The 15,069-nt window shown below is 40.7% G+C and overlaps 1 protein-coding gene across 4 annotated transcripts in view; it reads right to left on the reverse strand.

Moving 5' to 3' along the window:
* Window positions 1–1,712: 1,712 nt before the first annotated feature.
* Window positions 1,713–15,069, reverse strand: part of CENPE (centromere protein E) — an 80,692-nt gene continuing 67,335 nt past the window's right edge. For 3 of the 4 annotated variants that reach the window (XM_090031908.1, XM_090031909.1, XM_090031907.1), the window contains 9 exons: window positions 12,972–13,073; window positions 12,608–12,814; window positions 11,017–11,238; window positions 9,147–9,350; window positions 7,796–7,908; window positions 6,326–6,423; window positions 4,619–4,781; window positions 3,871–4,130; window positions 1,713–2,730 (listed from right to left, as the gene is read on the reverse strand). In XM_090031908.1, the coding sequence (XP_089888034.1) occupies window positions 2,633–2,730; window positions 3,871–4,130; window positions 4,619–4,781; window positions 6,326–6,423; window positions 7,796–7,908; window positions 9,147–9,350; window positions 11,017–11,238; window positions 12,608–12,814; window positions 12,972–13,073 (1,467 nt within the window). In that variant the 3' untranslated portion in view covers window positions 1,713–2,632. The remainder of the gene's footprint in view (window positions 2,731–3,870; window positions 4,131–4,618; window positions 4,782–6,325; window positions 6,424–7,795; window positions 7,909–9,146; window positions 9,351–11,016; window positions 11,239–12,607; window positions 12,815–12,971; window positions 13,074–15,069) is intronic. The other variant, XM_090031910.1, reaches the window with a different exon arrangement.

Below are 15,069 nucleotides of genomic sequence, written 5' to 3' on the forward strand. Positions count from 1 at the left end.
ATGGGGTGGGGTCCCCTCCCTACAATAAACCTACACCCCCATCCCTCTCCACATCAGAGACTTACTTGCTCAGCTCTGGCAGCAGCAAATGCTAATAAAAGTGGCTGCACCTGGAGTGGCTTGTGGGATCAGGGAGAGAGGCTTGGTTGGTTAGGGGGAAGAGAGTGTGGAACAAGGGAAGAAAAAAAGCCTACTGTGGTGGAGGAGGGGGGTGAAAAGAGCAGCCCTGGGCTGGGACCAGTGGTTGGGTTTTCCTAGCCCCAGGGCTGCGCAGGGAAAGCATACAGAAATTCCAAGCACCAGTTTGACCTAAAAATGGAATACTTTGATACTACATAGATCCAGGTTTATCTTAAACTGGGTTCTGCAAATTTTAGACCAGTTTGTGTGGAACTTCTGCACAGTTACAAGTTTACACTGATTGCTGGCCACCCAGACCGGGTCTGCAAGTGTAAGGTCAGCATCAGGGCAAGCTAAAGTTTAAACTGGGCGACCATTTTTAACCTGATTTAACCTCCCCCCAGATGTCTGTGCTTAGCCCAAGGCAACATTTTGAAGTGACACTGACCAGCATTAAAAGCTATTATATGTTTTGGTCTCCCTTGGGGGGGGGAAAAAATTCCAGTATGAATTTTGGTGTTCATTAAAATTAGACCATGGGTTGGAGAGAAGCAAAAGCTTTTTATAAAAAGACAAATCAAAATATGTTTCTCGTTATCCTGTACAGCTTCTCTCACGTAGTCACTAAGACTCAGCAGGGTGAATCAAAGTAAAGTGAAGGCAGAAGAACAAGCAGAACTGTAGTAATTACTAAACAGTATAACAGGACAAAGAGCAACAGAAACTCTACCAGCAAAAAAATAAAGCTTTCTAATTTAAGGTATTGTGGGAATCAACCCAGTAGCACCTTCCAAACAGTGGATCCCTCTGCAGAGAGAAGGGATACTATAAAAACTTCCATCAGACTCCTTTTGGCAGAAGGGGAGGGTTAGTTTTGGGAGTGATGTGATTGCAGGCACTTTAGGTTGGTAAGAAAAACAAAATTAAGCTGTTTCTGTTAAGTGATCAGCAGTCAAAGTGTCTTAATTTAAAAGATTATCCTTTGATGACAAAAAGCAAGATCTTATGAAGTTTAGTTCAGATCTCTCATATATGTTCCAGATTGCCTAGTGGTTCGAAAGATAGCATTAAAACTGTGGACATAATTTTAATGGTTCTTTTGCAACCGTTAAGTAGAATTTTCTCTGCCTCCCCTATGAAAGTTTAGATTATAGAGCACATTTGAGAAAGTTGGTACGGCAGCCCATTGCATAGCTGAGGGTAGGCTGTGAAGTTTTAAAATTTAATGAGATGGCTATAAAGCTGACAGGCATCTTGCCTACATAGTACACAGGGTTTATGTTAATCAAAGCTCCAGTGCTAAAGCATCAGTTGTTGGACATGTAAGGCTGTACTAAAACTGCCAAAATAACTTCGCATATTCTTTCCCCCCACCTTTTTTTAAAAGAAGAGCTGTATGCAATTTTGTTGGTCTTGATTCATGCAGAGAATCAATTTTTTGTAATGGTAACAGAACAGCCTATATGGTTACTTTATAAATAATTGGAATATTAATGTGGATTTTTTCCCCACAAGAACATCAACAAAGCAACCACTATCACTGAGACCTACCATCTGTACCATCTCCACCTCACTAAAATTACATAAAAGTATTGCCTGACAAATAAAATTGTTTAAACATTTAACACTTTATTAAATCAAGAACATTCTTAAATACCTGAGATACAAAGAAACAGACCCCAACAGATAATCACAATGGTGAGATATAGGTCAGTCTTGCAGTTTAGAACTGTAAACAAGCAGCATAAGCATTAAAACAGCCAATTTTCCCCCACTCTGTACTCATTATAGCCATGTTCGGGGGAGGGAGGGGGGGAAAAAGAGCTTACAAAATTATTTTTGGAACCACAGTAGGCTCTACTCTTCATTAAAAAAAAAACCTCATATCTGCACTTTGATTGCATGCTCCTGTAAATTAAATGCTAGCAGTTTATCCATTATTTTTTTCCAGACAGTGGTTAAAAGAAGTTGAGAATACAATTCCCCAGTCTTACAAAGTGATATAAGAACATAAAAAAGTCTTCCTCAAAAGGTAGAAAAAAAAGTAGCAGAAAAAGTAGGGCTCTTTCTATTATAACAGACTGAGATAAAGACTGGGAGGTAAAGAGGGAGATAAAGATTGAGATAAAGTTTAATGTTGGGAGGGTTGTTGTAGGAGTGACAGCATTAGTCTCCAAGACTGATAAGTTTCACAGTGAAAATGTGGTTTGGTTTGCGATCTATTCTATATTCCTCTTTAGCTTGCAGGCTTCATTTTTGCCACCACAAGGTAAGTAATGAAGAACAGTTGTAAGAGAGAGTCTCAGCTGGAAGTAGGCAACACCAGCTCTTGATTAAGAATTTTTAAATACAAAAAAAGTAGTGACAGCAAAATTACCCCTAAGAAGTGAGATAATGTTAGAAGCCTGTTCCCACAGTTTGCAGTTAAAATCCAGTTGCTAATTCTGCAGCATGTATATTCTATATATGCAGTGTCTGGCTTTATTCACTGGTAAGAACAAGGTACAGGGCTTTATTGGGTTGTACATTCAGGTGCTTCATCCTTTTCTGAAGCTCCTAACCAATGCTTATATTGTTCCTCTGTAGGCTCTATTCCTCCAGGTCGTGCATCTATACAAAAGGAAAAAAGAAAAAAATTACAGTAAGTTAACTTAAAACTTACCCAGTTTAACAGACCCATAAAGAACAATTGCTGTCCCCCAACTAGAGGTTTAGAAGGCAAAGTGACTGAATTTGACAGCATGACTGGTCCCAACCTCTAAATTCTAGTTTTGGCAAAGCCCAACTCTGATCTTGGCATATAGGCTGGAACCTGAAATTCAGCAGTGGGTTGAGGTGGAAGTGAGGAAGAGCCTGTATAGATACTATCCTGGAGTGCGTACACACTAACTTTCTGACAGTTAGTCGTCTTAGCTTTAAGAGTACATGTGTATGTGAAGCAGAGTTGACAAATACAGCACAAGATAATACAACTCTGAGGTGTATTATCTTGAGCTGCATTAGTTAAGTCGACTTAGCTCACAAGATGGCTATCACCATGTCAAGGAGCTGTATGCGTGTACACTCCAATGTGACCTAACTTAGCAGACTCAGCTAAGTCTGCTTTATTTCAAGTTGACTTAGTACAGATGTACTCACTCCAGGCTACCATCACTGCAGCCAGAAGCAGACTGACAGTGTGGGTACCAGACTAATCTTAAAAAGGTAAGGGGCTGGTGCCTGTAGAGAGAGAAGTTTACTTAAAATGTTTTCACTAAAGTCATATGGCTGGAACTAGCCAGTAGCTTTCTCTGAATATTTATCTTTTCTAGAATAAGGGAAATTAAGTTATATAAAAGTTTAGTAATAATAATAAAATTAAAAACAGAAGCCAAATATTTTGTCTGTTCATAATTTTTACTAGCCGGTCATCAACACTTCCGTTGCAAGGAAAAGCTAACTCAACTTCCAGAATACAAATAAAATCGTGCATACTAGTCCCTCGGTGCAGTTAGTAGGCACTTAAACTATGGAGTCTTTGTGGCTTTTGCTAGCCAATCCTTTAACATCCCACTGAATAGCTGTTTAAGAAAAACCAAATTACAATTTTTGAAAGCTTTTTCCAGATATCACATTTACCCAAAGAACCTTGCCTGCCTAAACCTTTTTTCTATAAACGGAGACAAATTTACGTTACTGAAATCGTTTTATGTGAAGTACACATTTGCATGGCAATTCCTTTAACCAGCAGTGGAGTATTGCATTACATACCTATAAGTGTGCCTAAGTTGGAGTTATCGAAGAAATTTGTGGGGCAAGTTGGTGGCAAAGGTTTTGGTGTATCCAAGGGCAGAATTGCTTGTAAATTGTGTTCCTTGGGAGAAAGTATTTGCCCTTTACAAGGAAGAGATGCTGTCTTCTTCGGAGACCTTGGAATCATCTCCTGAGAAATACCTCTAGAAGACACTTCTCTCAGTTTTAGTGCTCTCTCTTTCCACTTTGTAAGCTCCTTTTTCAGCTGATGCTCATTGCTTAAAAAGGAGAAAGAGATGAACAGTGAAAAATCTGGAAACTTACAGGCTTTTTTTTAAATGAAGGTTATATACTTTGGCAGCACTGGTGGGAAGCTCCTTCAACCAAAGATACGATCACAAGCATGACAACACAAGCTTCTTTACAGTGCCAAATGATTTCCTCAATCTTAACTAGGAGGGACAAAGTCAAAGTAACTAAAATCTCCATGCCAGATGTTCTGTCAAAAAAACAAACAAACAGTAAACTAGACATACTATTTGTCAACTGAGGGAAGTGCTTAAGGAGGGGAAAAAAAAAAAAAAGTTGAGAAAAAAAACCTCCACTACCTTCGAGTCTCAGCAACAGCCATTATTGCTGGCTGGATTCACACAATGTCAGAGCCAGTGGACCCCTCTCTCAGTTCTATGGTTCTGCCCAAAAATATGAATTAAAACTACTGAAGTAAAACTTGATAAATTAATATAGTTAAATATAAAAAGCCTACCTTAGAAGAATGTCATTTTGCTTCTTCAAATGAAGATTTTCTTTTTGTAATTTAACCTGTTCAGATTTTAAAACCAGCATTTGTGTGCTCTGTACAATCCCACTGCCACCACCACAAGTAAGGGGTACTTGGGATGCCTGAGGAAGTTCTTTTTCTGACATGACTAGAAAAATATGTATAATATTGGTTTAAGCACTCATTTATGGACAGAATTAAGCAAAATAAGTAAGCAATATTTTCTAGTTTCTATAAAACTAGGAAATTATATTCAAGTATTCCCTCTTGTAGATTAAGGCTGCATACACATGTTCAAGTGATCTGGGAGAATTCTCCCAGGTTCATTTCCCTGATAGAAAAACTTGCTCCAAAATGCCTGAACAGATTTGAATGCTGAGCCCCTGAAGAACAGAGCTTGCAGTGCTGCCACTGGGCAGCCAGGAGCAGCAGCGACCCGAACGGGGTGCAGGGCCCAGGGCAAATCAACTATGTGGAGCCCCGCCCTTGCTCTGATCCCACAGGCCCTGGACCTGAAGGGTGGGGGGGAGTGGGGCAGGAAGAGGGGCAGCAAGCAGCTGGAAACGGAGCCACTGCTTTGCTCAGTTCTGCAGGGCCCCCCAAAGCATGGGGCCTGGAGCACTTGCCTCCATTCCTGCCCCCCCAAGACAGCTCTGGCCAGGAGGCCCCTATGCATACATCTCAGAATATTCTGCAGTCTCCCTCAGTATGCCCAGAGACAGTTGGCAGCAGTGCACAGGGTACCCCTGATTGGGTAACCCAGGCAGCTCAGAGTCAGCCTATGTCTCCCTGTAGCTGGAGCAGTTGAATGCAGCAAGCAATACAATATCTCCTGCGGGGATGGGGGGCGGGTGGGGGACAAGCAGAAGCAAAACATATTGGAAGACTATGCTGTAGCTTCTCTCAGAAGCAAGTGTGTACACACATGCTCTCTCAGGAGAAACTCATGGGAATGATTTAACCTTCCTTGTTCTCAGGTTATTTTTCTCCTGGAGTAACTATTTTTGTTTTGGAAGAAAAAATCTGAACATCTGTATATTTACTGTTTCACTGTGAGAGCAGCAACTCTCCCAGGAGAAACTGAATGTCTGTGCATGGCCAAAGTGTAAATAGCAGAGTTGAAGCTTTAATCTATCTACATTGGGATTTAAACTGTTGGTCACCACATACAAAGCTGACATTTGGGTTTGTCAGTTCAATGTTTTTAACTGACAAACCCAAAGTATGTAGTCATGTTCTATCATAGCAATGGTTAGCATTAGATGCTCATGTAGGCCCTACTCCCACTTGCCTTTGACTTCACTAAAGCTACATGCAAACCATTTTATGCAAGTTGATTTTCTCAATATTCCACTGTCAAAGCATGAGGCCAATGGCAGAAACCAGGGCACAGAAGTAGAAAGCAAGGCCTGCATCATTTCACCACTGCTGCTGATACACTTAGCTTACAAGTTAAGGTACTATATGATGTCAAGAATTAGAGTGGTGTGTGCAAAGCATTTAACCTGTCAGCTATATTCTCTCATTTCTTCTCTCTCCTAGACTCCTGGATCCTCTTCCTTAAACCAACTATAGGCAAGACATACTATAGTATTTTATAATCTTATTCTCACATATGATACTCTATACCTCAACCTTAATATATTTTTATATAAATAAAAAAAAAAATCCCTTGAATATATTTTTATTTACCAGAAACATTTTGCTCTTGCTGTGCTCTTCTAAGCTCTTCTTTTAGTTTTCTTAACTGTTCTTCTTTGTGTTTTGCCAGAGCTTTTGCATTAACAATTCTGCATAAAGAATAAAGAGGAAGCCATTATTTGTGTGGTGTCTGTCATTAGCTGTCACTCTGCAGCTTTAGTTGGTCTGTTTTGTTCCATGAAAAATGTCAAATAATAGGATGCAAATATAAGAGGAACACACCCCCTCCCCCCCAACCATATTCCTGCAGAGTCAAATTCTCAGGTGAACTGCAGGTATTTAATAGCTAAGAATTCATCATTCTAACCAAAATAATTTATTTTTCCTTTTACTGTGCTTGAAAATAGCTCAATTTTCTGGTTGTATCAAATACTCAACAGGTCTTAAAAAACCCTATTATTGAACATGCAGAGTCCAAGAGTCTTTACAATCAATTCAGTTTTCATACAGTCCTGAGCAAAGTCAGAACCTGCGAGGGGGCAGAGGATGTGCTGGTATAGGCAAAGCCATTTGCAATGTGTTGGGGAGGCATGGGGGAGGCACATGCCCCCCATATTTGTGTGTTAAATGGGGCACAGGCTGCAGCCTGGCCAGACAAGCACCAGGTAGATGCTACCTTCACAGCCCAGCTGGCAGGACTTGACATGGGAAAGTGCAGCAGGGCAGGGAGACACTGTGCTGGTACCAGGAGCCATGCACCAGCTGCACTGCCATAACTGCCAAAGTGAGGTGCCCTCTGCCTGCCTGGCAGCAGCCAGGTGGTGGCAGTATGGAGTTGTGCCCCACTTCCCACTGTCGTGGTGGGCAGGGGGTGCCTCACCTTGGTAGCCATGGCAGTGTGGCTGGCTCAGGACTCCTGGTGGCAGCAGCAGCAGCACCACCAGGTCTCCCTCTGCACTATGCCCTCCTGTGCCAGATCCTGCCCGCTGGGTCAAGAGGCAGCTCCTGCCCAGTGCTGATCCAGCCAGGCTACAGCCCTGTGCCTCACTGTCAGTGCAGAAGTCTGGGGAGGGTGGGAGTATGTGGCCCCCCATCCCTCCCAGTGTTGCCAATGGGCCTGTGTGGGCCATCCCCAAGCCCTGGCCTCCCAACCCCACTTCATCTATCCAGCTGCCAGGGTGGTTCCCACCAGATGTAGATGCACATGGCACCCCCTGATTCTAATCACCCTCCCACTGCTCCCCCCCACCCCCCCAGCAGCCTGGGAAACTGCCAGTCTGCCAGGGGAAAATCTGCATTTTTCTTCTTTAAAGGGGAAAACCCGTGTTTTTTCATGGGAAACCTGGATCCCTGGTGATAGTGTACCATACCATGTGCATCTTGGTTTTCAAAATCCCAGATCTGCCCATGTTCCTGAGGTATTTGAAATTGCACATGTACTCCTAAACCTCAGACCTGTAGCTTCTACATACAGCATACAGGAAGTTAAGCATGTATACCAACTGTAATGACTCCACTTACTCCCGTTCAAAGAACTTGGATTGCTTCATTCGTTCCATGTCAGATTTCACCAATTGAGTTTTGAGATTATCAATTTCTTCTGTGTACAACTCAGCCCCTTTATTTAATTTAACCTAACACATTGGGTGGGAGGAAACAAAAGTCTGGTGAGAAAAGTCAGAGCTGTCATTAGTTAAAACAAAATCTCATAAAAGTGTGCTGCACCCATCTATTTCTTAGCCATTTAAATCTTGCTGAATAAGACTCTGTATCAGAAAAGTTAAACTCTCTACATTACTAGGCAGCAATTGGTCTGAATGGCAACAGAATTAGAGTACTGACTCATACATCCTGTTTGTAATGGAGTTTAAAAAATGTACATAAATTGTTTTAATTTTGCATAGAGAAAAATTTTGGCATGCAGCAGCAACAGCGCCACACCACTTAAAGTCCACAGCTCATGCACACAATCATTTTGATAGGGCAACACCACCAATCATGTTATCCTTGTAGATAATCAGGGACAAATATCACTGCTTATACCCTGTAAAGTGCTCTGGATATTTCAGGGAGACAGCTTTCTGTACCTTACTACAGAGCAATTAGCTTGCCTTTATCACTGAAATCTATACAGAAAAGGCAAATATTGTATCGAGATAACCCTATGGCAGACTCGCACACTGCTGTTCGTGTAGAATTTAGATTTTTAAAACAAAAAAAAAAATTGCTTAGCTAAAGGTTGATGAAGCTACATGTATGCTGGCCTCCTTTGCTTATTGGCAGTTTGAGAACTTTCTGAATATCCGTTTAACATTCATGATATTTAACGATCTACTTCATATACAGGGCACATAGTGCTACTTGAATATTCTCAATATAAGCAGTAGGCACAAGACAGGGCAGCAAGTCAGAGAAGCTTAAACTTTCACAGGTGACAATCTACTTCAGCAGATGCATCTATCTGACCAATGAGGCTTTAAACATGTGCCTTCTGTCTGACCCAACACCAGCAGAGCTAAGTACCTATCTCTATTATATGCATTAGGAACTGTACTGGTATTGAAGAATAAAAAAAGAATACGAGATTTAACTTAAAGTTCAAGATAATTTGCCCTGGGAATATTTCAATGTACTCCTGCAAAGGCTATACTGCTAACTTCTAATTAGAAGACTTGGGGTAAATCTCAATTTTTTAATGTTGGAGCTGAACCTTACACCATGGTGATGCATTCTTTCCCCTCGTTCCATATCATATGGATCACACTAGTTTTCAAGTAGTGCCTTATCTTCACACTAATTCACAAGCTAAACAAAAACATTTAAAATATTTTGCTTTGAGAGCTACCATATTTTACAGTAAATATAAACATACCTCAAGAGTCTGTTTTTCTGTTAACGTACTTTTAAGATACTTCTCGGTCTCATTTAATTTAGCATGAAGTTGAGTAAGTTCACTTGCAGCACTTCCCCTTTTAAGCTCTGATAGCAAGACTGCTATTCTCTCTTCTTTCTTCTTGACATTTTTTTCCATTTCAATTAATGTATTTTCAAGCTTTTTGACTTCTGCTTTCATTATCTTTCAAAAGAAAGTCAAATCAGTTATTCAAAGTTACTAGAACCTCAGTAGTTACACCACAGTAGTGTTGTGCACTCATGATGGCAGCTGCTGGGGACAAGGCCAAGTATTGCCTCACTGCATACAGAAGCTACTTCAGGTCTTCAGAGCTGTCAGCATAAAATCTTTTATTGATCTCGTACCTTTAGGCAATAAAACATGCTTAAAACCTCCAAAAAACAGTAGAAAGATGACTGTATGCAAGTAACAGCTACCCACCTACACTACAAATGGGAAAGCATCTTACCAGACATGTTTTCATTTTTGCCCTGTAGCTCAAGTACAACTGACAGAACGAGGAGCAACCATCTCAAGTTGCAGCAAGGGAAGTTTAGGATAGATATTAGGAAGAACTCCCTCACTAGAAGGGTAGTAAAACACTGGTACCAGTTATCCATGGAGATCGTGGACTCTCCATTCTTGAAGGTTTTTAAGACCCAGCTAGACAGAGCCTTGGCTGGGATGATCTAGCTGAGGACCGTCCTACCTTGAGCAGGGGGTTAGACTAGATGGCCTCCTGAGGTCCCTTCCAACCCTGATTTTCTATGATTCTATGGGCATTTATATACATACCTTTGTCTGCTCTGATGCACTGGATTTCCAGGGCACTGAAGCAGGCTCAATCAATCGAGTCTGTGGTACACAAGAGCTGACGTGCCCCACACTGTGTCATATGCATTTATATAAGTGGCAAAATGTGCATCAGCACACAGAAAATGGAGGCGGCACACTTTTGAACTACAATACATTGAAGGCGCTTTTGGGCTTTTTGCAATTTATACAAATGCATGCAATGCAGTGCTGGGGGCACATGTGTACAAATGCCCTATGATTCTAAGTATTTGCTCATTTCTACAGACAGTTATGGTCTGATGCATCACCTATGTTGTATCATATACAACTTCAGGGCTCAAACAGTATATTTTCTGTTTTCTCAAGTTCCTCTTACAAATAAAAGATGACCAGAGGTGTTTTGACCTTATGCCGAACTCGTAACAACCTTTAGATAATTATATAACTATGCAGCCTAGTTGCTATCATACCATTAGAAAGCATGCTGAGTTCGTTCCAAACCTTTAAAATGTTAGTATACTGTGTACTATTGAAAAAAAGTCTAAAGCTTCAGCCAAAATTTATTTTTTTACATTCTAAATCAGAGGCATGAGCCTCTCTCTCCCTGCAGGCCAGGTGAGGGGCACAGGGTTGGTTTGTCTGTGGGCCAGAGTGGACCCAAAAAACTAGTCCCACACACTGAACCCAGTGCACAGGTCTGGTCAGTCTAGCATGAGCACTTCATGCAACAAATGCCACTAGCTTTGTGGGTAGCATGCAACAGCCCTGGTTCCAGTATTGTGCTGCATGAGGTGCACAGGACTGGCACAGGACGTGCACTGCATGTGGCTGCTACACCAGACTAGCTTTGTGCGCTGACTCTGGGGATGGTCTGAGTCAGACAGCTACAAAAGTTAAGATGAGTGCAGTCTGTGGCTTGTATGGCAAATTTATATTCACTGTTAACTTAATTTATTCTTAGAGACTTTCCTTTAGTTTAAAAAAGCATGTTCAGCTAATACACAAAATAGAAAAAAAAAAAAAGTCTCTGATGTCCTTATTTCAGATTCTCTACCTTTACATCTTGTTCGGTGGTTTTTAATTTGTTGCAAAGTCTATAGTTTTCTTCTTCTAGTGCAAGATTAGCAGTGCTACAAGATGCGAGCTGTTCCTTAGTGGTCTTCAATTCCTGAAGCAGGTCTTCAGTCTTTTCTTTTCTTTGTTTCAGTTCAGTTTCAAAGTTTTGGCAATAATCGGCAGTTTCTTTGTCTATGTCCAGTAGAGCTTGAAAGCGTGGCTAAAATAAATTAAAATAGTGCAGTGAATGTAATTATATGAAACTGACATTTTAGAAATAAGATGCTGTAAAGAAAAGAACAGATTCCAAGCAAAGATTAAATTTGTGGATCTGGAGTTCATAATGTACAAACATGGCAAAGACTTCTTCATCCCTCAAGAATTCTTACAGCATACAAGTTATGATGAAATCAAGGAAAAAACATTTCTTGCTCAATAATACTGAAACAGCACAATTAGTTCATAGTGAGAGGTATACAGAATACATTCTAGTAAGTTTCAGTTACAAATTAACAGTTCCAGTTAACATTTATCTTACTTTTTCCGCAGCCTAAATAATTTAGATGACAGATGCTCACCCATTTAAAGGAATGGCAGGGATTATTTCCTTTAAAAGGAAAGAGAAGACTCTAGGTTTAGAATATATTAACTTCTCTCTAGATGCAAGTCTGATCTTCCAGAGATTAAAACGACTCTACAAAAAAGTGCTCCACTAAAAAACCTCAGCTCTCTTTCTATTCTCAAAGTGAGGCAGAATTAAAATGTGACTTGTTTAGTTTAGCAAAGCTATTTAAACTTGTTTAAGTTTAGATAGAATTTGTCCACAAATATCAGGGATAGAAGAAAAAAAGTGCTATTCAAACTGAAGAACAAGGTTCTAGAATACCTTTTTAACCAGAGGGGAGGGCAGAAAACCTAACTTCTTTGAAGACAGAGTTTAAGAAAATTTGAAATGAGGTTACCCTTGCATTAAAAAAAGAATATTTAAATAATATAATACCAGGCTTTAAAATCAAACAAGATCTTTAGAAGTAGGATTCAAGAGACTAAAAGAGAACTTTCTTTACCTGCCAGACTAGCAAGATAGAGATAAGTGCCTGGATCAGGCCCTGAAGTTATGCACACATGTACTCCTAAGCATGCCGAAGTCAGAGGGATATTGCTCACTATATTTGGGGGGAGGGGATGGGAAACCAGAGCAAATAACCTCATGACCTCCTCCCAGACAAACCAAGTCTTTAAAATTTCCAAAAAGTTCTTGCCGTAAAGACTGATGTAACATGAAAATACTACAGTAAGCTAGATGTTTTTTTAACCCATTCAAATACCCCCTCAGAAAAAGGTAACATATTGCTCTTGTATCAGTCTTAGAAACACAAACTGTAACCATACTAAAAAGAAATCTGAGCATTCTTTAAAAACGTTAGCATTCCTGCTCTCGAGTCTTTCAGGGCCTTCAATGTATAATTTTTACTATTATTTTTAAATTGGACATCAACTTGAGAGAGATCAAATCTAGTAAGATCATGTAGTGTAAACATAATTTAAAACAAAGGAATTAAAAAAAAATCAAATTGGCAATGACTTACCTTCACTTCAGGAGTCCAAAGATTAATCGCTTTTAAAAGCCTCTCATTCTCTTGCTTTATCCAATCTTTAAGTTTTTCAGTGTCACAAGTCTCTGAACACATTTCCAAGAACTGAATTGCTTCTTGCCTTGCACGCTGCTCCTGTTGCAATTCATCCACTAAGCCAAGAGCTTCAGTTTCCATTGCTGACACATCTTGGAGAATTTGCTGCATAGAAAAAGAGTAATGTATCAGTTTGAAAACTAGTGCAGCCTCCATTAACATCAGCTCAGGAGGTATAATTTACAATACTATTATAAATGCACTATTTGCTGTTTACAGAACGTGCATCTTAGCCAAGTTTTAAGCATATTCTAAACTCTACCTGCTTTATCGCTTCTCTCTTCTTATCAAGCAGCTCCATTTCACACTTGTTAACAGTGCCATAGTAGTTTCCCTTCTTCAGGCAAGTACGGCTGAACAGAAACTATTGTTGAGAACAAGGAAGCATCAATAGATTAATATTAATTCTACCTTGCATCTAGATAAAGTGCTAGATAGTTGTAGCACTCCATGGATCTGGAAAAACTAGAAGTAGCATGTAACAAGAGGTTTACTATAAACAAAGAAATCAAACCCAAATAATGAAACTCATGCCAGTTATTCCTCTACTATATGACTGTAAACCTGTACTTTACATAGCCCCAGGCCACTGGTTCTCAACCAGGGTGCCATGAACCCCCTTCCCTAGTCAGAGTGCACTGGTGCTAGTGCTGCTGGAGCCAGGTAAAAAAAGTGCAGAAACTCTTCTTGTGCTTGAAGAAGGGTGTTCATACCCAAAGGCTTACAAAGAACAGTTTTTCCAACTATTTAGCTAGCTGGTCTACTCAAAGATCCATGTTTGCCCAAGCACTTTGTGCACAGCCAGGCTGGGAGGGGATGTGGCACACATGCACTTGCCCACCTCATTAGGATGCCCTGATGAGCCTAAAGCAGACAGCCCTTTCTAGGCTGTCTCTCATTCCCCAAGTAAAAAAAGTTAGCTTATAAGTGAATGAAGAGCACTCCACAGGTTTAGAAAAAGCCCTGTGGCCATCAGTACAAAAACAGCTCTCTGAACTTTGTGAGGAGCAACACTCTCATCCTAGTACCCATGGACACTTGCATATCTGGATCTCAGGCACTGTCTGAAGACCTGAGCACTCTCATGCTTTGGATACAGCCCCAGGTCAGTGACTACAGATTTCCTTGACAGCTCCTTGGGATGTCCCCCTCACTCTGACCTTCAACTAGCCCTTGGGATGGTCCAGAAATGAAAAGGCACCCTTTGAAACGAGGTTCCCCCACCTTTCACAAGACAGTGAAATTACTTCTACAAATTGCAGTCAAGAACAAGACTGAGGGTAGCCCCTGTCAAAAAAGTGCATAGGTCTCTTTAAGCCTAGCAGCCCACTGAATTTCTGATTAAGGCACACATTTCTACAGTGGCTACAGGAACTGGAGGAAGGAGCAAGCTACTGGCTAAGTTGAGGCATCACAACAGTAGTTCTCAGCCAGGGATGCCACCACATGAAAAAATAAATAAAATAAAATGGGGAGGAGTGTCCCGACTAAAAAGGTTGAGAATCATTGTCCTAGACAAAACAGTTTTGCATTTTAAGAGGTAGTTTGACTTGACTAACCCCATTTAGTCACATACCACACACACCTTTATCCTCCAGAATCAAATCTTCACATTGGGGTGTTTGTCTCGAGTGGGGAAGTTGATTTTTCTTTGGTGACATAAAAGCATGCAGACAGCATGGTCTAATGGCTGTCAAGATGGCTGCAACTTCTCTCCTGCCCCAGCAAGAAGGGGCAGAGTCTTTTGTTAACTCTAATAGCTGCAGCAGCTATTGGCTGAGCACTGTAGCTTGTGCCTGAATGCCAACTGAACTGGATCTGGGTGAGGATTATGGAAACACTCATTTATAGGAGCTTATATTAAAAAATATTTACAGTAAAGTAGTGACAGTCTTGACACTATCCTTGCAGGTTCTAGGGCCTAGCATTGTTGCTGTCCTGCCATACCAAGACGTTCCTGCTGCCTCAACTAGACTGCTTCTAAAAAGGACTCACTCTACATTAGTCAGACATGATTCTGTGGGATTTCCATCCCCCATTCTGCCTTCCAAAAAACCAAGGCACATATCTTATTCGGGGGTAAGTGGTATGCAAGAAAAGATGGTTGCTTTTGCCTATTAGAGAGAGTATACAACTTTAATAAGCTAAATGAAGAATATGGAAGGAATGTATTAAGAATCATAAACATGAACATCAACCAAAAACAAAACACATTATCCTATTTACTTGCATACCACCCTTTCCTGCCAAAATTAGCCTTCCAAGAATCTACTTCCCCACTTTCTACCCAGAACAGAAGTATGGAAATGCTGGAAGATGGTTCTGCTCTTCCTTCTTTTTCCTGCAGCATCTGTATGGAG

Source organism: Crocodylus siamensis, chromosome 2 (genome assembly GCF_052110815.1).
Source record: "Crocodylus siamensis isolate JL-2025a chromosome 2, ASM5211081v1, whole genome shotgun sequence".
Taxonomy (NCBI): Eukaryota; Metazoa; Chordata; order Crocodylia; family Crocodylidae; genus Crocodylus; species Crocodylus siamensis.